We start from the raw sequence: 27,467 nt of genomic DNA on the forward strand, positions 1-27,467 counted from the left end.
AAGGCTCATATATCCAATGTTTTCTAGAGGATCCCCTTCCTCGGCACTGACAACAGTGTCTGAGGCTCCGAGGCCCCTTTGGGTGTCGGTTCCATCGGAACCCACCCTCCCTCAAACTCATGCTTGGGGAGCTGGAACCTCCAGGTTCTGGTATCGGTTCCAACTGTGTTGTTGCTCCCAACTTTGGATCCGAGGGTGACTACCACTCCAAGTTTGCCTGAGGCTCCGTCCCTGGGGGCGGACCATGTGGAGTGGGGTGTGATTCCAGTTCCAATTTTGTCTTCTTTGGTTCCGGGCTCTCACTCCTCTTTGGGCGGGCCTGCTTCCTGGGTGATGGAGATGGTGCTTGCTTCTAGCAAACCTCCTACATTGGTTATCCCTCCAGTTCCTTCTGAGCTGCAACTGTCAAAGGCCACTGCCCCAAGACTCTGAGAGCACAAGGCCCAGGAAACCCCTGCCCAGGGTGTTTCCCTTTCTGAGTCTTCTTCAGATGCTCCCACCGAAGCACCCCCTTGGAAACAGGTGTGCAAGAGGAAATACATGGACTCCCCAGTGGAGTCCCTCATGGAAGATACAGACCATGATGATGGGGAAAGATCCCCATGGTCACCCCCTGACAAACTCTCCTTTGGAGACATCATGGAAATCTTGAAACAGAGGGTGACTGGAAGCCCTCTAACCCTTCCTTGGAGGAATCCATATTCCTGCAGGTCTTTCACTCTCGGCCCTCTACTTCTGGGTCACCCCCCCTGCCGATGAGTTGGTTAAGCTCATCGTGCAGCAGCCATGGAAGAACTCGGATTCTGTTGAGGCCATCCCCAGGAGATCAGACAAGGTACTCTCCCCTCCAGAGAATCAACCCCATTGGTCTAGAGGTTTGCCAGTAGACGCTATGGTGGGGGTGGCAGCCACAAAAAAGGACCTTGCTGAAGAGAGTCCTGCTGTTCACCTGCCGAGCAGAGAGTCCCAGGCAGTGGACAGGTTAGGGAAGCAAGTTTTTGCATCATCGACCTTTGCAGTTTGGTCTCTGAACTTTTTGGCACATTTTACAAGGCTCTAGAGAGATCTTATCTCCAAACTCTCTGGAACCCTCGTGAGCCAAGTATCGGATGGAGCATGACATAAAGTTGCTTCCCAACTTGCCACCCTAGAGTCTATATCCAATTGATCCATGAGGTTGCTGTCTCATGCAGCTGAAGGTGTGGCTAGAGCTGCAGGTGCAGGAATAGTCATGAGACGCCATGCCTGGATGTGCATTTGTGATCTCGCGGATCCTTCAAGTCTTCCTTTTTAAATGCTCCTATCGAACCATCAGCTCTGTTCGGTGCTAAGGTCAAGGATACATTAGCCAGGTGCAAGAAAGATGGGAAGACCTTGTCTGCCATTGGCCTATGCTTTTCCAAACCTCAGCATTCCTTTTCCAGGAATCAGAGGAGTGGGAAGATGTGGCACAAGAAGTCTCAAGGTCCTTTCCGCAATGCATGTGGTGAGGACTCCTCCAGCGGCAGAGGGGGTTCCAATAATGGAAGATGCCCCTTTCAGGGCAGGGGGGGGTACCCGGAACCAGGGCTCCAGAGATTCCTTCTCGTGTAGACAGTATCAGTGCTCCTGAGGCACTGCCCGACTGCTTTCTTCTGGAAGCAATCGGGGCACATTTTTCTCTGCACCAAGCTGCCTGGCTCTCCATTACAAATGATCAGTGGGTGCAGAGAATCATTACCAGAGGCTAAAATATTCCCCTAATATCTTATCCAAGACCTCCAAAATCCCTTCCTGATGTTCCACCTAGTCAAAGGATGCAGCTTCCGAAATACAAAAGCTATGTCAAAAACGAGCTATCCAACAGGTCCCCCCAGATCAGTGCAGATCAGGGTTCTACTCAAGATTCTTTTTGGTGCCAAAGAAAACAGGGGACTGGAGGCCCATTCTGGATCTCAGCCAACTAAACAAATTGGTAGTTCAAACCAAGTTCTGCATGGTCATGATTCAAACCATCCTTCCCTTTCTAGGGGAGGATGTATGGATGTGCTCATTAGATCTCTGGGATGCGTATTACCATATCAACATGAACAAGCACTCCAGGAGCCTCTTTCTCTTCCAGATGGCAGCCAGTCACTACCAATTCAGAGCCCTGCCTTTCGGGTCGATGGCCCCCAGAGTGTTCATAAAATGCCTTGCAGTGGTCACAGCTCATCTGAGACTTCAGGGATTCCAGGTGTTTCCATACCTAGACGATTGGCTCCTCTCCACCCCCACCAAGCGTCTTCTAGTCAGGGCTCTCCGCTACACCCTGGTTCTAGTGGAGTCACTGAGCATCACCATACATTGGGAGAAATCCAACCTTCAACCCTCACAACAATTGGAATTCATAGGGGCAATATTCAACACCCAGTCAAGCCTGATCTCATTACCTTTTCACAGGCTTCAGAAACTAAGGGCACAAGTTCAAGTGATACTCGGTCGAAAGAAGGTGTCTGCAAGGGAAGTTCTCAGAGATTCTCATCACCAATACTTCAAACTAGATCTCCTCTGGTGGATGAGTACAGATGAAAATCTTTGGTGCCGCCCCTTCCAGTCTCCCCAGCCAAGCGGCATGGTGACAGCGGATGCTTCCCTGATGGGGTTGGGGGGGGCCACTTCCAGGGAAAGTCAGTCCAAGGCACGTGGTCCGAGGTAGAGGTCAACTTGCATATCAATGTCCTGGAGTCAAGAGTGGTGCTATTGGCATTGCAAGCTTTTCATCCACTCCTTCCGTCTGGAATGATTGCTGTCCAGTCAGACATGTCTGTGGTCTGGTACATAAACAAACTGGGAGGGGCCAAATCCTACCCCCTGTGTCGCGAAGCCGTGAGAATCTGGCAGTGGGCGATAGCTTCCAACCACTTTCTGATCACAACGCATATCTTGGGGAGCTCCAACGTGATTGCGGACAGGCTGAGCAGATCCATTTTCCATCCTCACGAGTGGTCTCTCAACCCGAGTGTGGCAGCGGAAACTTTCAGCTGATGGGGCCAGCCATGCTGCGACCTTTTCGTCTTCCCCTCAAACACAAAATGCAGCAGCTAGTTTGCCCTCTTTCCCCCTCTCGGGGAGTCATAGAGAGATGCTTTGATTCATGATTGGCCCATGGATCTCCTTTATGCTTATCCTCCGATTCCTCCGATTCCCCTTCTTCAAAGGAAAGCTATTCGGTTGAGAAGCAAAGTGATCCTCATTGCACCATTCTGGCCTTGTCCAGTATGGTTTTCCTTTCTCCGATCTCATCTGTTACAACCTCCTTGGACCCTAGACACTATTCAGGACCTCATATCTCACCCACAAGGGCTGACTCCCCTGAATCTGTCCACTTTCAAGCTGACAGCTTGGTTTCTCCACTTCCGTTAGTTGCCAGGCAGGAAACCCTCTCTTCACCCATATGTGATATTATCTTGGCCACTCATAAACCATCCACCAGGAAACTTTGCAGGGACAAATGGAAAATATTCTCTATTTGGTCACATAATCAGAAGCTAGACCCATTCTCAGCCCCCGTAGCCACTATTCTTCATTATCTGGCTGAACTGTTCAACAATGGGGCCTCAGCTTCCACCATTCGAGTCCATCTAGCAGCTGTTTCCAACTTCCATAATGGATCAAATGGAGTCCCGCTTATTTCCTCTCGCCTTTGCAAGACTTTCCTCAAGGGTATTTTCCACAGCAGGCCCCCCCATCAGGCAGTTGGTGGAGGCATGGAACTTGTCCTGGGTTCTACAGTCTCTTTCTCAGCCCCCTTTTGAGCCGGCTGCGACATGTGATCTAAAATTCCTGTCATGGAAATCCTTATTTCTGGTGGCTATAACCTCAGCCAGACAAATTTCTGAATTACAAGCATTATGTATCAAGAGCTCTTACCTGATCTTTCATAAGGACAGAGTATCACTTCATAAACCCATCCTTTCTCCCCAAAGTGGTTTCTGACTTTTTGATTAACCAGTCCATTGAGCTCCCTGTGTTTTCCCCAAATTTCTCAAGGGAGAATACTGCCTACATTCCTTGGATGTTCATAGACAATTACTTTTCCATCTGGACAGAACTAAATCCTTTCGCAAGTTGGACCAGCTTTTCATCTGCTTTGCAGGCCCTAGAATGGGAGGCACGGTATCAAAAGTTACTTTGTCTAAATGGCTCAGGGATTGCACTGCCTTCATATATTCACTTACAGAGGGACCTAAGCCTGGCCAAATCAAAGCTCACTCAATTAGGGCTGATGCAGCATCTGTTGCCTTCCACTCTAGGGCCACCATGGATGACATTTGTGCAGCTGCCATTTGGGCTAAGCCCCACACCTTTATGAAACATTACAAATTGGATCTGATCTCCAGGGGAAGAACGGCCTTTGGTTCAATGGTTCTCAGGAATGTTCTTCCATACGGGTCACCCCGGTTCTCCAAGTAGCTGGGGACTCGGTCCCATCAGTGATTAATAGGAAGAAGATTAACAACTTCAAATAAAGAAGTTATTTCTTACCATAATGTTTCATCTGAGTTGTTGATCTTCTTCAAGTCATCACATCCTCCCATCAACCCCCTCCAAAGATTCCTGGTGGATCTTCTGGGTCTTTGTGGTGTATTAGGGTTTCTGCGCAGAGATGGCCTCTTACTTATTTCTTCTTCTAAATGTTGCATGCAGACTCGATCTGAGGTAACTGAGTAAAGTGCATTGTGGGTAGCAACTTGGCTCAAGAGTTTTTGGTGCACGCAAGCTTGGTATAAGGCTGACTCGGTTCCAAGGGCTCAAAACCAAATCCATCAGTGATGACTGGAAGAAGATCAACAACTCAGATGGAACGTTATGGTAAGACATAACTTCTTTTTTTGATTGTATCTGATTTATTTTCTGAAAAAAAACAAAAAACAAAAAATATATACTTGTTTTGCTGCCTTTCTAAGCTAGTATAGTTCAGTTTTCAGGTTAGTGCTGAATTCAGGGCTGTGTTACAAGTTTCTGTGTTTGCCCATACCTTACTTGGATAGAAGGAAGTTTCTCTGTTCACCTGTGAGAGAGGGGAACTTTGAGCAGCCTATCTGTCCCTGGAGGAGTGGTTTCTGCCCAGAAATTAGTAGTTTATTGGCCATTTTGGGCTAGTTTATATCTCTTTCATTTCCTTGCTATAAAACCTGCATTTACAAGGTTTGCACTTGTATACAGCTCAGCAAGCTCCTGCCTGGTGCCCTGCAGAGTTCTACAGCAGCAGAGAGACAAAAGAGAGATTTTGGATTGATTATCATTTTTCTGCATTTTTTGCTGCCTTTAGCTAATTCCTCCTAAAACACCAATTTTTTAGAGTTTCTGTGATTTAAAAAGTTTGTTTCAGCTACATATTGTACTTATTTTACTGTTTGCACTTTAACAAAGTATTTTTTGTGTTTAAATTACCTGCTTAATTGTTGTAGGCTACATACTCAAGTGTGATAGCCATTTCCGTGCATTTAAAGTGTTTATTTGATTGTATCTGCTTTATTTTCTGAAAATAAAAACAAACAAAAAAATACTTGTTTTCTCGCCTTTCTAAGCTAGTATAGCCCAGTTTTCAGGTGCTGAATTCAGGGCTGTGTTACAAGTTTCTGTGTCTGCCCATACCTTACTTGGATAGAAGGAGGTTTCTCTGTTCACCTGTGAGAGAGGGAAGCTTTGAGCAGCCTATCTGTCCCTGGAGGAGTGGTTTCTGCCCAGACATTAGTAGTTTATTGGTCATTTTGGGCTAATTTCTATCTCTTTCATTTCCCCGCTATAAAACCCGCATTTGCGCGGTTTTGTGTGCTGGTTAGCTAGGGTATAACTATTTCCGGCTCCACAAGGTCTGCTCTTTAATTTTTCCCTTGGAACTAGACAAACTTTCAACTTAAGCACTCAAAGCATTCACTTGTCAGCCTGGCACTTGCTCTAAACTCATAGCAAGCACTAATAAACCTTAGCGCTAGACCCCCCTGTACTGTAGAGAAGGACAAGGCTCTCTATTCGACCTTACCAGCCCATCAGAAAACAGTTCACTGTACCTATCCAGGCATGTCCAAAGGGCAGTTTCAGGTGTACTCTCTGGTCCAACTGGTGAATCTGGGCATTTTGAGGCAGTGTTACAACTGCCTCATGTACACAGACAACCCTCTCCGCCCACCACCAAACACTAAACAATGCGAAAGATGCAATTATACAGCCAAACTGGAGGCTAAGCTCTCTTAACCCAAGACTTGACCAGACAGTCAAGAGGAGAAGGGAACTACTTGCATCACACCACCAGTCTCACATAGACCTTTGAAACCAGCACCGGCAAAATACACATAAATACATGAAAAGATACTCGGAGGCTGTAAATAAAAATCTGCAAAAGCAACAGAGACCTCCAAAGTAGACACCCAAGCAACCTTCACCTCTCAACACAAACCATGAAACACATACTTCACAAAACCTGTGTGCCACACAATCACAGCCCTTAAGGCAAAATAACATACTCAACACACTAGTAATAAGTGAGTCTATAGTCAGGTACATTGACGTCCCACTCACTAGGCTGAACAGGGAGAAGGTTAGTGTTAGCTGCCTGTCGGGTGCCAGGATCTGCCACATAATACAAGCACTCAGGTCACTCCAGAACAAGTACAAATACGACTCTGTCATTGTCCATGTTGGTGTGAATGACCTGAGCCATACCTCCTTGGACTACATGAAAAGAGTCATGGAAGAGCTCTCTGATCCCATAGCCCAGGCCGGTATGACCCTGACCTTGAGTAGCATCCTGCCCTCACCAAGAATTATACCACGGTATAAAGAAAAAAATTATCAATTTCAACAATTGGCTAAGCTTCTGGTGTCATTCAAAGGGGATCCAGTGTCTGTCAGCCTGGGATGACATGCTTGACAAGCCACTCTGCTTTACTAGAGACAGCTTGCACCTGTCACCCTTAGGCTTTTGAATACTGGCCAAGACTCTTGCCACCCCCATAGTGCCTTTTTAGGCAAGGCTCAAAAGACAAACCCACCACCGTAAATAGCACAAGTAACAAAAAACTGAGGGTAATGCTGCTCAATGCCAGCTGTTTAAACCTCAGTAAGGAGAAAATCTATATATGTGCAGTAACAAAAACCTGGTTTAAGGCTCCAGAGAGCACCCTAGCACTACCAGGCTACAATTCATACCATACATTTCGGCCACAAAACCTGGAACGAAATACAAAAGGCGGGGGCGTATCCACATTCATCAAGGATACCCACACCTCCAGGTTAGTGGCACAGCACGATGCTTCAGAGATCATCCACGTGCAACTAACAACTGGCAAAATTGCAGTTCAAATTGTAATGTGCTACAGATCACCCACCATGTCCCAAGACCCCCATGGTGGGTGATGGTGGGTGATCTGTAGCTTGCTACAGATCACCCACCATGTCCCAAGACCCCCATTTTGCATTTCTGGAGACACAAAGGTCCTGCCAAACACCCTGATATTGGGTGATTTCAATTACCCAAACATTAACTGGGAGAACTACTCAAGTACTAACTCCCTTGCCCAACATTTCCTAGAATTTATAAACTCAAATGCCCTGGATCAACTGGTCAACACCCCCACCAGAGGTGACAACATATTGGACCTGGTCATCACCAACATGGGCGACGGGTGTTCCACACCAAAGGTCAACCCCTCGCTGGTTAGATCTGACCATAAACTAATCACTCTGGGTATCCACATTCCGCCCACACCCCGGTCAAAGAAACCACCGTGAAAAACCTTTCAAAAGCAAACTTCACATTTCTTAAGACCAAGGTGAAAAGTTTCAAAGCCCCCATGTTAAGGGATAATGCTGCCCAAGCTGCAAAATCCTTTACTAATGCACTCTACGGGCACCTACAAGAATGCATGGATCATGCTATCCCAAGCAAAACCAAGACTCACTCCTCCAAGAAATGGAAACCAGTCTGGTGGACCCCTGCCATAAACAATCTATACAATAGGAGGAGGAAACTAGTACAGAAAAGAGTAAAATCCCAAGAGGGGAAGGCATTCCTGATCAGTATCAGCAAGAAACTATGATCCCTCATAAAATCATCCAAAGCTAGCTTCGAAAGAAAAATTTCCAAGGACTCCAAAGATAACCACAAGGCATTCTTTAGCTATGTCAAGAATCTAAGTGGCAATTTTCAGATCTGCTTGGAGTTAGTGCAGAATGGCACAAAATACACTGAACCAACTGATATCGCCAACATCCTGGCAGACAGGTTCAGTGCAAACTTCACCCCGCTCTCACCCCCAAAAGGACCCATAACCATACCAGAAGAATGTAGTGCCCCTGAAATCACAGACACTTAGGTTAAAACAGCCCTCTCCAAAGCCAAAAACACAGCATCAATGGGACCGGACAGTGTCCCAGGCTGCGTCCTACATGCTCAAAGATGAACTAACCCCTCACCTAAACACACTGTTCAAACTCAACCTCTCCACAGGCTACATGCCCATAGAGTGGTGCACAACAACGATTATTCTGCTCCACAAAGGTGGAGCCACAACAGACCCGAGGAACTATGGCCCTATAAGCCTGACTAGCTTGGTCTGCAAGGCTATGGAGTGCATCATCATGGATCTCATTAACATAGACATTGGGAATCTCCAAACCCTGGACCCTACCCATTTCAGCTTTGTGAAGGGGAGATCATGCCTCCTAACACTGGTGGGCATCTTTGAGACAGTTGCCAAGGCTATAGACAAGGGAAAGTTGGTCCACACAGTCTACCTAGACCTCGCAAAGGCCTTCAACACCATTCCCCATTCTGGTATTATAGAATAGCTCACCAGCCTGAACATAAACCCCTACGTCACAAGATGGGTTGCCAACTGGCTCACAGACAGAACTCACATGGTAAGAGTTGCAGGAGTTAGGTCTGACTCTAAACTGGTTACAAGTGGCATTCCCCAGGGCTCAGTCCTAGGATCCCTCCTGTTTGGCATATACTTCTCAGATGTACAGGCAAGCACAGTAGGTCTATGGCTGACCAAGTTGACAAGACTGCAAACTAGGTGCTATAATTGACTCTCCGGCTGACACAGACATCCTCCAAAAGGGTCTCACTGAGACAAATACCTGGTGTCAAAACCATGGCCTCAAGTTAAATACCAAAAAGTGCATGGTCATCCCCTTTGGAAAAAACAAAGTACCCACAAACTACCACATAGGTGGTAGCCCCCTAAATACGGAAGACATAATAAGGGATCTGGGGACCCAAGTAGATAGTAATCTCTCCTTTGATAATCACATTGCCAAAGTGGTTAGAAAATCCTTCTATGTGGCCCACCTAATCACAAAAGGGTTTGCATCCAGATCAAAAGAGGTCATTGTGCCCCTCTATGCATCACTCATCAGACCCATCATAGAATACAACGTCCCATTTGGGATGTACCTTACAAGACACCTGCAACAGCTGGAAAGACCACAGAAGTACCTCACCAAGAGGATCACTGGCCTCAAACAGATGCCCTATGCAGCTTGACTGAAGAAACTCCAGCTGTACTCGGTTGCATACCGCCTACTCAGAGGTGATCTATGCCTGACATACAAGGCCATGTCCAACCCAGAATTGATGGACATGCTCCACCTAAAGAAAGCCATATCCCCTCGAGCCACACGCTCTAGGGATCTAAACCTCACCACAACAGTAAATAGGACGTGCTGGAGGGATAGATTCCTGTCCCAGAGACTTCCCATGCTCTGGAACAAGATTCCAATCTACATTAGGCAGAGCTCCTTGCTAGCACTCTTCAAGAGAAACCTTGATGAGTGGATGGAAAATAGAAAGTTTACCCCGGGGATCACTTCAATGGCTCTGCTGCACAGAGGCACAGGGAACTAACCTAAGGGGGTGGCGAAAGACAACACAATTTCGGCTAGGCTTATAAATGCCTTCGGGCAGATAGCCTAGTACCTACCTACGAACCTATTCTTTCTGAAGAGGACATTTTATATTATCTTTAACTTAAGTGTTAATTGTTCATGGTATTAAGAACATTTATGATGATAGGAAGTCATAGACTGGTGAATCGGAAATGTGGTTGACTTTACTAAGTGACAGAGAAAACATTTACTCAATGTGTTATAAACATTGATGCTATAAGAGGGACTATAAAATATGGACGGCAACCTAAAATGTGCTGTTTATGGAAATGCAAGTCATCTCTTCTAAATGGCGATGTTCTACATGTGGTGAGAAAGACTAACCTGCTAGAAATCATCAGGCTTACTATACAAACTGTGTGGGTGGCAGTCTAGAATGGATGCAGTGTTACTATTACTGCCTTACATGAAAACAACAGGATGTTTTTGATGGTAATGAGTGCTTATCAGTATAGTCTGCTGACAATATAATAAGTGATTCTGAACAAGAGATAGTAGGTAAGTAGAAGCTGATATTAACTGTCAACCAAATTATGCTCTGTCATTCCTACCGACCACTGACACTAGTTACTTTGCACATAAAAATAAGTTTGGTGAGGTTTGTATTGAACTTCCAGTATAGAACATTTTGCGGGTCCTGGATATATTGGGAGCAGAGTATGTCAAAGGGAAAGAAACATATGGTTAGATGCCCAACATATGACCATAGAACTAGCTTTGAAATAGAAATTGATTCGGCCTTTTGTTCTAGAACTACCTAAGAAATAGCTATCAGGAACATTATTATAGGTATCAAAGATCATACAACAGGTTGGTGTGTTTCTGGAAGTAATAATATCCTTTGAATAGGAAAGGGAGTAAAGCGATTGACCAGCTTTTGTGCTGATTTACACATCACATTACAAGAAAGGTTGTTTCTTTTAAATGTTCATGCTGACATGAGACTATTTTATTCTTCATGGGCAGACTGGTGGGTAATGTTTAAAACAACACATTATATGCTAGTTAAGATACGAAAAATAATGGCATGCCTGTGCAAAAGAAATGTACTTAGAAAAATGCAATGTTTATGCTAAATCATGGAAGTGGGTGATACTATCATTTGAAGGAGATAGAGATACTTGATAGGAATACTTTGCAAATGAAAGGCATTATCTGATGTTGTCAATCTTCATTCATCCTTGACCTTTGGGTACTTGGTTCTGATCCTGAGAACCAACTCGGCCGTTATAGAGCTTGTGCCAGCCAGAAACTATCTAGCTAAGACTTTACCCAAAAACCCTTCTCCATATTACATCAGAACTCGTTTGCTGCTTTTGTCGCAAGACACAACAGCCATTCCTCTCCCAGATAAGTGAAATTTATTTATTTTTGAAAGTTTTTCTCATCTCCTTTTTACTCTTTATACTTATATTTCTGCTATATTAGTCTCTACCCACCTTTTTCTGGTTGAGTGAGTGCTTTTTCCCCACACCTTATGGTATTCTCTATACCATCATTGGTAGTCCCCCTCCTTTTCCTTCTCAGGTAGCTCTCTGCCTTACCATAGTTGGTATTTTCTTTCTCTTTACCAATCCTTGGTATTTCTTTCTACCATAGTTGGTAGTTTTTCCTTTCCTTTTGTGTAAGTGTTTGTGTGAGAGTGTTCCCACTACTTGAGTCCTGTCTTTCCTTGTCAACATGGCTCATAAACCAAAAGGCACTACAGGGTTTAAACAGTGCCAAGATTGCAGACAGAACATGCCCAATTTGGATGGGCACTGTTCCTGTGTTTATCGTCTGGGTGCAGCTCATTTGGACCAACAATGTTCTGTCTGCCAGGCCTTTAGTAACAGGGCCTTGGTTGAGCATAAAAATAAACTGATATTGAAAGGTTTACTTAAGTCTTCTTTCAAAGAAGCCTTGTCCAAGACTGCTTCTTCTCCATCTAAATCTGACCAGGGTATGAAGAAAAGTCAGTCGGTGCTGACTTCTCATTCGACACCAGTGGCAAAGAAGCATAAGGCTTGCAAACCCTCCACATCTACAGAACCAAAGGCCAAGGTTCTGAGACTGTTGGAACAACCTCCTAGGCACTGGTTAATACCATGACACCACAAATCTCAGCGCTGGTCTCATTGGCACCGACTTATTTAGTGTCCCAGTCAGTGCCAAACACACCTACTGCACTGCAGCAGACATTACCCATCCCCTTGGTGCCAAAATCAGAAATGATTTACTTTCCCAGTACAATATATTCACTTTCTATCGACCCCTTTGTGGGGGAAGCTTTCCAGTCCTTTTTTGGAAAGGCCAGAATCCCCCTCTGGATTATCTGTCTGTTCTTCCATGAGTCTCACTGAAGTGGATGTCGTGAGGTTGGTAGATCAGCTCTTAGTGACCAGGGTCTCTCTGTTTCCTCCCAGACCCCTCTCCTTTCTGAAGTTGGGGCATTTTCTCCCAGGACTCCAACAAATCTTCCTCCTCTAACCTTCTCAGATGGCTTAGAGCTTCCTGCTCTTATCTCCCTGGATCTTCCATCTACTCTGATACTGACAGCCCGCCAACCCGCCTTTGGTGGCAGGATCTGCTCTGACATCTTCAGTTCCTTTGGAACTGGCAGAATCCCAGGGTAGTAGCTCTGCTGTCAGGTCTGAGGGTTTTGGATTGGCCCCAGCTTTTTATTCAGGGTTGTCTGGGAACTTAGGCAGCTGTGGGCTGTTCCTCAGGTCCTGCTTTGGAGGTGGGTCTCTCTGGTCAGAGTGTGACCTTGGTTCTGGGCTCCTAATCCTGTATGGATTGGGGTCCTGCCTTCCAGGTTATGGAGAGGGCCTTGGCCACTGCAGGCTGTCAGCTCGCTCCTTCTGTGTCGGAGTTATATTCCCAGACTCCTCCTTGCCCAGAGCTGTCACAGTCCTCCACACCCGGGTAGCGAGCACCAAAGCTGCAAGCAACCCATGTACAGGACCCCTCTTCTTCAGAGTCCTTATCAGAAATCTCCACTGAGGATCCACGCTAAAAAAAGATGTGCAAGAGGAAGCACTTATATTCCCCAGAGGAATCTGTCACCAAAGACATGGACTTCGATGATGGGGAGAGTTCTCCCCGGAAGACGTCTCCTTTGGAGACATCCTATGGGTTCCATTCAGAAGATCGAAATACTGAAATCTCAAATCCACATAATAGCAAAAGTTTAGAAGCACAAAATTCAAAACCTTGAATACTGGAGGTTTTGAATTTAGCGCTTTTAAAGTTCTGCTAAGGTTATGTATTCAGGTAAGTGTTTGTGTGTATTAAGGGTTTTGGGTAGGGGCTGTGGTGTGTGTCAGTGTGCTTTGTTGCTGTGATGTGTGTGTGCAAAGAGAAAGTAGCTTGTGTGGTGGTGTTTTGTGTGTGTTTGTATGTATTGCGACCTCGGAGTGAGACTATTTAAGTAGGGGGTGTGTGGGGTACGCAGCCCCCACATGGGGGGTGCAGGGGGGCTTGCCCCCCTGCTTTTATGTAGTAGAGTGATTGTGTGTGTTTGTGTGGTGGATGGTGTGTGTGTGTGTGTGTGTGTGTGTGTGTGTGTGTGTGTGTGTGTGTGTGTGTGTGTGTGTGTGTAGTAAAACCATGAAATTCAAAACTTCTGGTATTCGAGGTTGTGAATTTCGCAGTTTTTAGTTTTCGTTGTATTGTGGATTCCACTTCTTGGGCTTGAGATACTGAAATTTGAGATTTCAGTATTTCGAGCTTCTGAAGTGAACCCCATACTACAGATGCTAAAACAGAGGGGTAAACTCGCAGCCCAAAGACACGACCTCTGAGGAATCCATGTACTTTCAAGCTTTTGGTGCTCACACATTTACATATTGGGTGACCCCTCCTGCTGACGATCTTATTAAATTGATCATGCAGCGGGCATGGAAGGCTTCTGATTCCATAGACCCGATTCCCTGGAGACCAGATAAAATTTTCTCAGCCCCTGTAGACCACCAGAACTGGGCCAAGGGCTTAGCAGCAGATGCTATAGTGCTGGCGGCAGCCACTACAAAGAAACTTGCTGATGAGAGTCCCACTGTCTATCCACCAACCAAGAGTCTAGGATGATGGACAGATTTTGAAAGCAGGTGTAGTCTTCATCAGCCTTCACTCTAAGGTCTTTGAATTTTATGGCACATTTCACTAGGCTCCAGAGGAATCTGATCAAGGAGTTTTTGGATACCCTTGCAGGAGCTTTGTCTGAAGAGGTGCAGGATATAGTTGCCTCTCAGCTAACCACCCTGAAGTCCATTTCTAACTCATCTATGAGGTTCATTGCACATGCAGCTGAAGGGACAACCAGGGCAGTGGGTTCAGGTGTTGCCATAAGGCATCACACCTAGATGTACTTGTGTGAGTTTGCTGAGCCATTTAACTCTTCCTTTGTCAATGCTCCTTTTAACAGACCATCTTTGTTTGGCCCCAAAGTCAAAGAAACTCTAGCCAGGTGTGAGAAGGATGGAAAGACCATATCTGCAGTGGGCATATGTTTTTCTGACCCCCAACAGTACTACTCTAGGAAACAAAGGAGTGGAAAGATGTGGTTCAAAAAGTCTCAAGGGCCTTTTCTGGATGTACATGATGGTCGCTCCCCACAGGGCAGAGGGGGGAGCTCTAATGGAAGAGGTGGCCTGCAAAATCAAGTTCCAGAGACTCTTTCTCTGGACAACCCTACCAGTGCTCCTGAAAGGAGGTCTGCTTGCTTACCTCTGGAAGCAGTTGGGGGAAGACTTTCACTGCATTCAACAGCCTGGTGACAAATAACTTCCGATACTTGTGTGCAGAAGATTATTACCAGAGGTTACCATATCCCCTGCAATCTTTTCCCATGATTACAAAGAAAACTCCTTGATGTGCCACCCAATCAGAGGGACCAAGCAGCCTTAGAGATTCAAAAGCTGGTAGAAAAAGAGAGTCATCCAAGTAGTCCCACCAGACCAGTTAGGATCCAGATTTTGCTCAAGGTTCTTTTTGGTGCCCAAAAAGACAGGGGACTTGAGACCAATTTTGGATCTCAGCCTTCTGAACACATTTGTTCAGCAAACAAAATTCCGGATGGTCACGGTTAAGTCTGTACTTCCCTTTCTAGAAGAAAACTATTGGATGTGCTCTGTAGACCTTCAAGACATGTATTACCACATAAAAATGGACAAACGCTCCAGAAGGCTTCTCTGCTTTCAGCTATTAGCCAGTCATTTTCAATTCAGAGTGTTGCCCTTTGGTCTCACCACAGCCCCCAGGGTGTTTACCAACTGCATGGCGATAGTTACAGCTCACTTGAGACTGCACAGATTCCAGGTGTTTCCTTACCTAGATGACTGGCTCACCACCACTCCCACCAGGCATCTACTGCTGCAAGTCTCAAGCTTCATTCTGCACCTATTTACTTGTCTGAGTATTGCAGTGAATCAAGAAAAATCCCAACTTACTCCCACTCAAGACCTGAACTTCATAGAAGCTCTTCTGAATACAGTCTCTTGTGTAGCTTCCCTCCCTCTTCACAGACTGCAGAAGATAAAATCCCAAGTATAAGCCATTCTCTCTAGAGACAAAGTTCTTGCTCTTCTAGTTCTCCAAACTTTAGGGTCCATGGCAGCAACCATTACCTTGCTTCATCTAGTGAGATTTTACATGAGGACACTTCAGTGACTCCTGGCTTCCCAATGGTCCATCCTAACACATCCAATGACTTATCTAATTCTTATCATCAGTCACTGCAGGAAGGTCTTATCCTGGTGGATGGAATCTGAGGAAACTCTTTTGGGCTGTCCCTTCATTGCCCCTCAACCCAAGCCCACTGTGACCACAGATGCCTCCCAGATGGGGTGGGGGTGGGGCATTATCTTGGAAGAACAGTCCAAGGCACTTGTTACATGCTAGAGGCCAACCTGCATAACAATGTCCTGGAATTGAGGGTAGTGCTCTTAGCATTGCAAGTCTTTCAGTCTGTTCTCCTTCTGGGAACAATTGGAATTCAATCAGACAACATGTTGGTGGGTATGGTACATCAACAAGCAGGGTGGAACCAAGTCTTATCCCCTGTGTTGGGAAGCACTCCTGAGTGTGGCAGTGGGCAATATCCTCCAACCGTTTTCTAATGGCAACACACATTCCAGGGATCTCCAGTGTGATAGCGGACAAACTGAGCAAATGCATTCTCCTGCCTCACAAGTGGTCTCTCAATCCCAGAGTGACAAAGGAAATTTTTCATTGTTAGGGCCAGCCTTGCTGCGACCTGTTTGCATCACCCATGTACAAGAAATGCAGCAGATACTTTGCTCTAATTCCCTCTCAGGAGGAGTCCCTGAGAGTCGCTCTTCTTCTCGATTGGCCCTTGGGTCTTCTGTATGCCTTTCCCTTTTCCCTCTCATTCCTGTTTTTTTGAAGAAAGCTCACAGGTTGAGAAGCAAAGTGATCCTGACTGCACCCTTCTGGCCACTGACAGGTCTGGTTCCCCTTCCTGTGGCCTCACCTAATTCACCGTCCATGGATTCTGGACCCAGTTTTAGACCTGCTGTCTCACCAGCAGGGACTGGTGCACCCCAACCTTCAGAATCACAAGCTTACAGCTTGGTTCCTCCAATTCCATTAATCGCCAGGCAGAATAACTTACCTCCACCAGTTCAAAAAATTCTACTGGCCTCCCATAGGCCATCCACCTGGAAACTCTAACTTAGGAAATGGGAGATTTTCGATTTGGGCCTGTGATAATGACCTGCATTCCCTCTTGGCACCAGTTGAGAAAGTTTTAGAATTCTTAGCTCACTTATTTGATCAAGGAGCTTCTGCTTCCTAGGTTCATAGGTTAGTACTAGGCTAACTGCCCTTGCGAGGCATTGTAAGCCTAACCAATTATCTCTTGTGAGACTCAAACCCTGCACCTTGTGTTTGTAAGGCAAACACCTTAACCATTAGGCCACCTTCCCAACCCTAATATTATAGGTTAGTACCAGGCTAACTGCCCCTGTGGGCCATTTTAAGCCTAGCCAATTACCACATGTGAGTTTCAAACCCTGCACCTTGTGTCTGTAAGTCAAAACCTTAACCATTATGCCAACCTCTTAAATCTAAAAATACACAAATTCCACAATCAAAGTTCAATTAGCGACAACTCTAACTTTCATAATGGCTTTGAGGACCATTCATTAATTTCCCACTGCTTATGCAAAGTGTTCCTTAAAGGGGTCTTATGATTAAAACCTCAGTTTAAAGATCCTATAGCTCCATGGGATCTGACTTTGGTCTTAAAATCTTTGGTGCTTCTCCCCTTTGAACCAGCAGTGACTTGCCACCTAAAATTTCTCTCATGAAGAACTATTTTTCTAATAGTTATTACATCTGGCAGAAGTGTTTCGGAAATTCAAGCATTATGTTCCAACCCCCCCCAGATCTGTTTTTTCATAAGGATAGAATTTCACTAAGAACTAACCCTTCCTTTCTCCCTAAGGTGGTCTTAGAATCCAGTATTAATCAGACTACTGATTTGCCTGTTTTCTTCCCCAATTATTTCAATAAAGGCAAATATTGCTTGCATTTGCTGGACGTTCACAGACAATTACAATTTTACCTCAGGAGGAATAAAGAATCTAGAAAATCGGACCAGTTATTTATATCCTTTTCCAGTCCAACTTTGGGAAAATCTGTCTCAAAAGTTACTTTGTCAAATGGATAAGAGATTGTGTTACCTTCATTTACAGTCACAACAACCTTAAGTTACCTGTGCCTGTGAGAGCACATTCCACCACATCAATAGTGCCATTAGCTGTTTTCCAGTCCAAGGCTTCCATGGATGAAATATGCGCAGCCGCAATGTGGGCTACTCCACATACCTTTAACACTCATTGCAGATTGGATATGGTCTCCAGGGGAAGAGCATCCTTTGGCTCTATGGTTCTCAGGAATATCCTTCCATAAGGCTACCCAGGACCTAATGAGACTGCAGAACCATAGGGACAGAGAAATGCCAGATGTACAAGATGTGTTTTTTAAAGGGGCTGAGATACACATTATCAAATTGCCAACATCTACTGTATAATGGAAAAAGCACAGAAGTTCCAGAACATGTTTACTTCCACATTATTGATTGTTCTAAAGCCTTTGACTATGTGGACCACAACAAGCTTTGTCAAGTGCTCAGAGAAATGGGGATACTTGGTCACCTTATTTTCCTCCTGCAAAATCTGTATGAAAACAAGAAGCAACAGTTAGAACAGAATATGGAACAACTGGTTCAAGATCAGGAAAGGGATAAAATAAGGCAACTTCTTCAGTTCATCTTCTGAACATATTATGTGAAATGTCTGCTTAGATGAATTAGATTCTAGAGTCAAAATTGCTGAAAGAAATACTAACAACTTCAGACATGCAGATGATACCACTGTATTGGCTGAAAGCGAGGAAGAGCTGAATACCATGTTGATGAAAATGAAAGTAGAAAGTGCAAAAGCTGGTTTTCTGCTCAACATAAAAAAAAATGAAAATTATGTCATTTAGCCCTATCAATTATTTGAAAATAGACAGTAAAGAGGAATGACGTCACATTGTCATCAAATGTCCACGTACACAAAACTATGGTTTTCCCCGCAGTATGGACTAAAAGTAAGGTTATGCTGTGGAAAATTAGTACTTTTGAACTCTTGAAAACTTTTGAGAATTCCTAGTGGCTGCAAAAAGATCAAACCAATCAATAGTTGAAGAAATAAATCTAGACTATTCATTGGAAGGTCTGATAGTAAAACTACAACTCACATACTTTGGCAGCATAATTCAAAGACAGGATTCATTAGAGAAGACACTGATGGTGAGAAAGATCAAATGCAATAAAAGAAGGGGCAGCAGAGGGTAAGGCAGATGGACTAAAGTAATGACTGTGACTTTGCAAAAACCTTTAAGAAGCAGTTCATAACAGACAGGCTCTTGAAGTTATAAAGTTTTGGATTAAACTGAACAACTAAACAACAAGCATTAATGTAAATAATGACAAGGATCAAGAAGCTGAACGGGAGAAATGTGGAGGCTTTAGGTGGATAAAACACAGACATAACATGCAGAATTAAGGAAAACTAATACCAGAAAGTGAAAATACATTCATTTTTGAATACATCACTGTTGTCCATGTGGTACGATTGTCCCTGAATCATTCTGATTGATTAGTACAGTGTAATAATTCATCCTACCTCAGAAGGGCACATCTGTTGACATGAATTCATTTTTTAATCAGACTTTCATTTTTTCCCACTGAAGTCTGCTTCCCTATAAGTAGGCGGCCACAGTGGTGCAGCAGTTAGCTTTGCCACTTCATAGCAAGAGATTCTCCGGTTCAATTCTTGGCCAGGGTGCCTTCTGTGTAGAGTCTGCATGTCCTCCTTGCAATCATGTGGGTTTCCTCCCACATCCCAAAGACATGCTGTAGGTGGATTGGACACTCTAATTTGGCCCAAGGTGTGAGTGTGTGCCTTCTGTGGAAGGTTGGGTGAGGGCTGGCAGCTTGACATCGTAAAACTCCACCACCAATCGTTCTGAGGACCGTTGTTCTGCTGTGGTGACCCCTAATGGAAAAAGCTGAATGGAGAAGAAGCCTGCATCCCTACACAATGTAATTTTGACTTTCCTTTTCCACCAGTCACCACTCTGATTAGTATAGAATGACAGTTTCCAAAATTAGCACTTTCTCCAAATACCTCTAGAAATAGTGGCAGTAAATTATGGTACCCTTTAATTGGTGTTAGATACACACACCTAAACAGAAGTTTAGGATCCATTTCTTGTTTTAGCAACACTGCATTTGTTGAAGATTTCACTCCACTGCTTACTCTCAAGACTTAGATGTACATTTTTTTTGCAGTTCCTGTCTGTATTGCCAACACATCCATAAATATCAACAAAAGTGACAGACCTTGCTTCAATGAGATAAATGATTCATCAGATATTGTGACAATATTGCAGGAGGAAACAGCAGTTTTTCTTAGCTAACATTATGCAGAGATAGACTGCAGAATCGAGTGCAGGCAGGGAAAGGTGAGGAACAAAGCAATTTTTGTATGTGGTGTTCTAAGGCTCACATTAAGAGATAGGGAAGCAGTGGCAGCTGATGACTTCAAATTAAAGGGGGGCTGCAGGAGACAGCTGAATGGCTGGAGCCAATGGGAAGGGGTGGAGCTATGCTCAAAACCACAACAACTGGAACTTTAATTAAATATGCTAGAATGGGTGCCAAACCATCATTACGAAAGTCGAATCAAGACAAAATGAAGTGTAGAAGAAAAAAATATTTCAGTGCATTGGCTACATGACAACTTACTTAATATCTAGATGGAAACACAAAGGTTGTGATGCATGAAAAAATAAATTACTTTTTAAATACATTACTGGAATGCCAGTCAAAATCAAGTATAAAAAAAAACAAGCAGCACTCAACTCAAACCACTTCTCCTTACACTGCAGTTCTAATTATAATTTATATTCAGCTTTATAAAATTACCAAGTAACATGCTGAAAGTAGCAATCTCTGTGTGATACCCCCACTTGCAAAAATGTTTCTTATCCAAAAAAGACCTGCTGCCTGACAACTATCTACTTCTTTCATGGGGTAGACATGATCAATGTAAAAAAATGAACAGCAAACAAGAAACAAGCTCAAGATAAACTGCTTAAAGGATTACTGCACAAGTTATGGACCACACATGATATAATGGCATTCTGTTTAGTTTACAGGTAAAGCCTGCAAAGATAACTGCAAGTCTCTAACAAATGTAATGAGCTTCTGAAAATACTGTAATCCTGTCCTTTATTACAAATACTGTCATATGCATTTCAATACCTAAGGCTCATAAGTTATCTAGTTATGTAAATATTCTCTGCATGGCAACAACGAAAAGGATTTCAGTGTTGGTAATTCTTTAACAGTATGCCTATTAAGGCTTACTTGCATCTTACAATCTCCGACAAGCTTATCTGATGGTCATTAAAGAATTGCTACTTAAACACAGAGCAACAGGGCACTGCGACAGCATGCATTTTCTGAATAGTAAGAAGCATAAATCAACAGTATAAAAATATGACAGAAAACCAGAACATTCTGTAAAATCAAAGATAGATCTTAAGCCATGGTTGTACTTGTGGTCTACCTTGGATGGGGGAATACTCTGCACACTTGCACTGCATAACTGCTCCTTGCCTTGCTTGGACATCCAGAGCCACTACAATGGGGAGTGGGGTTCAACAAGTATGTCACAATTTGAAATGTCTCTGGCTGACAGTGATGGCTCTGACACTCATACCTCACAACCTCGGAGCAAGACATCTTGACAAAGCCATACATAGAAGTGGGACACAGGCCCAAAAATAAGGACTTCTTTCGGCTTTTCCCAGTTAGGGGTCACCACAGCGGATCACCTGTCCGCTCATGATTGGCAGTGGAGTTTTACAGTTTCGAGTTGCCAGCCCGGCACCCAACCTTCCACAGAAGGCACACACACATGCACACACTCATGCCTAGGGCCAATTTAGAGTGTTCAATCCACCTACAGCATGTCTTTGGGATGTGGGAGGAAACCGAAGCACCCGGAGGAAACCCACGCGACCACAGGGGGGACATGCAGACTCTGCACAGAAGGCACCCCAGCCAAGGATTGAACCAGAGAACCTCTTGCTGTGAGGCAACAACGCTATCTGCTGCACCACTGTGGCCACCCAGGCCCAAAAATAAGGACAATTTTTTAAATATTGCTCTTATAAACTTAGAAAGTAGTAGGTCTTGCATTAGTATGAATTTTCTGAAGGGTATGAAATCTGAAACTCAAATGTCTATCATTATTTTCTAACTTCAGTCTTTAATGATTTGCCACTAATTTGCCAGAAAACCACAGTTTTATGAAAAATAGATAAAAAATGTGATGCAAAAATAAAAAATTTCCACATAATACAGCTGGGAACCTGTCAAAGAAGGGAAACCTTTTTAATATTATTTCTGTTAACTTGAGCAGCTGACAAAATAAGAGCATCTACATGCATTTCTGAAATAAAAGTAATCTATAACTCTGATCATTACAGCTATTTATAATTATAAACTCTCCACGTTTTCTTCCAAAATTGCCATTTTGCATAGGGATTATTAGCTGGAGAGAAACTTTTTGAGCCAAAATTGGGAACAGTTGAGAGGTTTGGATATTCCTAATTCTATAAAGCAATTTATTTGCACGTACCTCTCAACCTCTTAATGCAGGAAATCTGGATAAGGCCAAATATATTGTGGGAACATACAAACTGTACTAAAAATTGCTCTTGTATAAACTTAAGACAGTTAACAGAATAACAGGCTGTGCTTTACCATGCACTTTTCTGAAGGTTATGACGTCTGAAACTCAATGTCTGTCATTATTTAGTAACTTTATTCCTAAATGATTTGCCAGAAAACCACAAATTTTATGAGGAATAAACCAAAAATAAGAAACAAAAATCTATTCATTCTGCAAAAATCTGGACAGTTGAGAGGTATAGTTCAGCTGGGGCCATTTGAGTTTGCTGCCCTTCCCCCCTCACAAAATCATGGTCGAATGGAGCCTCCCCCCTGCAGCCATTCTAATGTCCCATTCCTTGGTTATTTCACCTCATTTACTATAAACACTGTAATGTGCATACTGCTTTACTTCTCCAATGATTTGGATTTCATTTGAAAGTTTTATTTTGCATTTTACAGCACAAACTTTAATATATATATCTGCTAAACAAAGCAATGCAGTCTCACAATGAAAATAGACTTAGCATTAAAACTTCTCTGCCCTTGAAACTCACATTCATTGAAACAGCATTGAAACTCACATTCAAAGAAAACGCATTTTGCCAGTGGCAAATAAAGATTAACTTTGGACTGTCTTGAAATCATAGTTCCCTTGAACACAAAACATATACGTTCTCTTTGATACACCTTCCTGATTGTATTATAATATATTCCTTGTACAATACAGTACAGTTTTGTTAGAGGGCATTTTAAATTTATTGTTTTGAACATTTTCCCAGTAAACAATGAAACAAAATGCATGCACCATTAATGACAAAACTGCCCAATTCAGAACATTTCCATCATAAAAAGTCTACTCAAACTTCTACAGTCCACCAGTATCAGTAAATATGCACAATCTCTAAAAAAGCAAAAGTCATCTAAATAATTCCACATTAAAGAAATCTGTAACTAATGAAGAGGTTGCTGCTAGCAAACAACTTTATATGTCATTGTTTCATCTACAAATAATGTGCCTGTTGCTCTTGAGGAATAAATTGCCTATGTTGCATTAAAACATGATAAACTAGCAATATCACAATATGGAATGGATGGCAAACTGATAACAGGTTCATAGTTACTAGGTATCTTCGCCAAAAAGGACTGCAGCATCCACTCCCTTTACAACACAGTAGAGTATCAGCAATGCATCTCTCTACTATGGGAGTAGAACCCACAACCTTCTGCATCCAAAGCAAGTACACTACCTGTTGTGCTATTAACAATGCAAGCCAACTCAGCATAAGCAGTACTAAACTTTTGTTCCCCTGCAGCTCTCAGCTACTTGTAAAATCTACTCGACACTCAGCTGTATGTCTGAACTTTGCAGCACAAGAAATCTGGGAAAAGCCAACATTTATTGGGGGGGGGGACAAAAGCCCAAAACCCAGGGGCACATTTTAAACTTGTTTGTATAATGTTGGAAAGTTGCTAGAATAAAATGCTGTGTTACCACCATACATTTCACTGCCAAGTCTTGAACCCAGGGGACCCTGTGCAAAACAATCAGAGCAACATACCACTATGCCAAATCATCTGTTTTGTGAAAGCGAGGAAGACTGAAACTTACATGGCAACCATTTAGTGAATTCAGTTCTCACCATGGGTATCAACCTCTTAGCACAAAACACCTGAACAAAGCCAATAATCGGGGAATATAGCCCCCAAACATATTCAGTGAATTCAGTTCTCAATAGCTCTCATCCTTAGCACAAAAAAACTGGACGAAGCCAATAATGGGGGAATACAGTCCCAAAAAATAGGGACAAATTCCAAATATCCATGTTATAAACTTAGAAAATTGCTAGAATAAAAGGTTTTGTGTTACCAAATACTTTCTGAAGAATATGAAGTCTGAAATTCAAATGCCTGTTATTTTTATTTAACATTTGTTAACCAGGAAAGTCTGACTTGGAACAAAAGCCAATTTTCAGCAAAGCAGGGAGACACACTCTAGACACATGTTCTTTGTAAGAAGGGAAAACATGCAGTCTCCACATCGAAGGCACCCAAGCCAAGAATCAAACCAGAGAACCTGTAGCTGTCAGGCAATCAGGCAACAATGCTACCAATGCACCACAACACTACTGACTTTGCAAGGAAAAACAAACACACAGACACCCCAGATTTTATGAGGAACAGAACAAATATGAGGCAAAAATCTGCAAATTTGTTACAAATGGTGGTGGGTAGGGAATTCAGGCCCTTGCCACCTGCACCCAAGGTACAGGGTTCAAGCCTGTCTTCTGCAGCAATAATCCAGTTGTTCCCCCTGAAAGCATTCTTCCACAGCAATAATCCAGTCATTCCCCCTGAAAGCAGTCTTCTGTTCCACACTGCTGCAATAATCCAGTTGTTCCCCCTGAAACTAGCAAGCTCCTAGTCTTCTCCTCAGCCTGCGCATGCTAACGGCTGGTTTCCGGTTTGGCTGGCTCTGCGAGAATAGGCTGGATGCTCCAACCTGCAGATGATACAGCCCAGTTTCCTTCTCGTCTGTGCGATCATACTGCACAGACTTCTGGGTTGCAGGGCAGAGATGCCTTTCTCCTCTATCCGGACTGCCTAACAACAGTCAGGAACTCTGTGAGTACTAGGAACTCCAAGCACGTATGTGTGGAGTTCCAGGACTCGCAATTTTTTTTTATTTTCTTCTTTCTTTTCAAAAGGTAGGGGGATTTAGTTCTTTCTTTTCTACAGGTGGGGAGGGGCTGCAGTCCTGCAGTCCTATAGCATGAGCGACCCATGTAGGGAAGCACTCACTTTCTTATAAAAAAAAGTAAAAATCTGCCAGCTGTTGTCAGTTAAAGTGCAAGGTACTGCTATAAGCAGTAGCAGTTATAATAAACACAAATAATCAGTAAAATCACATTTAGACGCAGTCTTTTCATGCTGCAGAGAAAATGCTACACTGTCTTGTGCTGTATGGCTGAAGAAAGGGATGAATTTTTTAAACTGTAAAGGAGGCTGGGAATCATGGTTGGAAGGAATTATGTCAAAAATAAAATACACAAGAACTACTGCAATGTAAGTAACATTTTATTTTTCTGAAATGCAGACACAGGTCCAGTGCATTTACTGCCTTTGGCAACTAAATCCTAGCTATGATACCACCTTACATACTGTTTTAACCTTAATTACAAATAAGTTTATTTGTGCAGTTAAACCTACAAATGTTCTGTTTTAATTTTAGGACACAAAAGTACTATAAATTGTGATGCCCGTTTTGAATTTAAACTAAAAGGTTATTTGTGTATATAACATTAGTCACATTTTAGATGTCATGGATTCTGTAAAATAATAATCGCTTCTCCTGTGCTCCTTTGGATAAAAAAATCTGAAGTTCACAGTATTCTCCATAAAATGCAAATTACAGGTTTAGTTATGCAGACCCCTAAATCCTAAGAGGGAAAAATAAAAGTGAAATGATTATTGCGTCAATTTGATCAACTGAGAACAGACTACAATGTTTTAAGTAGGATAAGAGTAACGCTTTCAAGTTAACTGACTTCCTCATGGTCACAGCTTATAAGTCAAGGAAGTAGAATTCAAACCAGAGTTTGTAATGTATATCATTAACCATTGCACCATATTGCAGATGTACTTACCTTACACTCAAACTCTATCTTTTGATTAAGATGGATTAATTCCTCAGTACTCTTCATCTTACGTACGCTCTCATTACAGTCCCGGATCAGCTTTAAAATAACACAGAAATGGTTAACAATGTGTTTACACAGATGTTACATAACAAAGTTATTTACATGCTTTTTCTATCTGTAGTGATTCATGACTTGAAAATGCTAAGTGATTCATGGCTAAATTAGTTTAGACAAACTTAACAATGGTCGATACAAGGGATTTACTGTTACTCATAGAGCCAGAGTATGTCACAAGTTATAAATATTATGAAATCCCTCAAACAGCACACAAAGCACTCCATACCTTAAGACTTTTCCCAAGAAGGGTATTACTGCCACATAGTGGTTTCAGTCAAGAAATGTAACTAATGTTACATGATGTGTATCCAAAAACAATATAAAGAACAATGCATTTTGCTTGCTAATATCATAAAGGACACTCTGGTTTCACCCTTCTTTCCAAGGTGCTGGCTTTCTTTTTATGCACAGTAAACAATTTCATTTGTGTAAATTAAAAAACTCTTGTCTGAATTTCAAAAAACAGATTTTTTGCACTAGGACTAAAATTATGTGACCATGCCTGCGAATCAGAAACTAAACTCTGATTACACCTTTGAAATGAGATTATGGGTTTTCATGTATCAAAATGAAATTTTAACTAAGAAGGAGCTCTGGAACAGTTAATAAAGAGGATTATTTATTAAAGACTAGGCAGTACAGTGCTGGTTGTTTCAGTTTTAATCACAGCAAGCTGTCTTTCTTCCTTGAGCCACATAAACTGGTACCAAATAGAATAGTTCACTTTTGCATTTCTCTTTGGTTACTGGTTTACTAAAGTAGATGGTTAAATCACTATAGTTTAAAATTCAATTTAAAGAATATTAATTAGTGGGTGAATAATGAATGTATGACCTTAATATGTTTATGTTAATAGGTGCTTACTAGGCTGTTGATCAGTGATGATCTTCAGAAGCCTAGCCGGGAATTCTTAAAAGGTTTATTAGCCCTAGTGTTATAAGTATGATTAACCCAGTGCCCTTTGTAATTTAGGTCTGACGAACCAGAACTGGGCAGACATTTAAATGTTACCCCTATTCATGAGGGACAACAGTGCTAATCCAGGGGTGAACTTGTGAAACTGATGTTTTTTCCATCCACCTAACAGATGGATATATCAAATCCAACTGGATCTGATGTTGGCAACTTAGACTTTGGCTTCAAGGCTCAAACTTTTCACCTCTCCCATAACACACCAACAACCATTCTACTCTCAGATCTCATTTGCCATATTAATGACATGTGCTTTTCAGGGCTCAGCTCTTTACAGATAAATGACTTTTTATAACAGCGTTTTTCCTCTTCCTTTCTTACCCCTTTGGCAATGTTTTTTGCACTTTTAAAGTTAGTTGTTAGGATTTAGTATTTAGCATTGGTAGACAGGATGTTCTTCTCTGAGACTACTTATGGACCTTTCTTAGTGAGCTTAGACTCTTCTGTAGAAAGCTTTCCCTCCTTTTCTCTTGTAAGCTTTCCTTTCTTCTCTGTGGTAACCATTTTTCTCATAGTGTGGACATTATGGCAGACAAACCTTCACGTTTTAAAAAGCAAGATTGCACTGCAGGGTCCACAGGATAAGT

The 27,467-nt window shown here is 42.9% G+C and overlaps 1 protein-coding gene across 2 annotated transcripts in view; it reads right to left on the bottom strand.

Annotated features, from left to right (window-relative positions):
- The window catches only part of LOC122808811, a 2,021,113-nt gene that overhangs the window by 267,114 nt on the left and 1,726,532 nt on the right, over positions 1-27,467 (bottom strand). For both annotated transcript variants that reach the window (XM_044079872.1, XM_044079871.1), the window contains one exon: positions 25,798-25,887. In XM_044079872.1, coding sequence (XP_043935807.1) covers positions 25,798-25,887 — 90 coding nt within the window. The remainder of the gene's footprint in view (positions 1-25,797; positions 25,888-27,467) is intronic.

The sequence above is a fragment of the Protopterus annectens genome, chromosome 8.part0, assembly GCF_019279795.1.
Source record: "Protopterus annectens isolate FY-2018-M chromosome 8.part0, PAN1.0, whole genome shotgun sequence".
Taxonomy (NCBI): Eukaryota; Metazoa; Chordata; order Ceratodontiformes; family Protopteridae; genus Protopterus; species Protopterus annectens.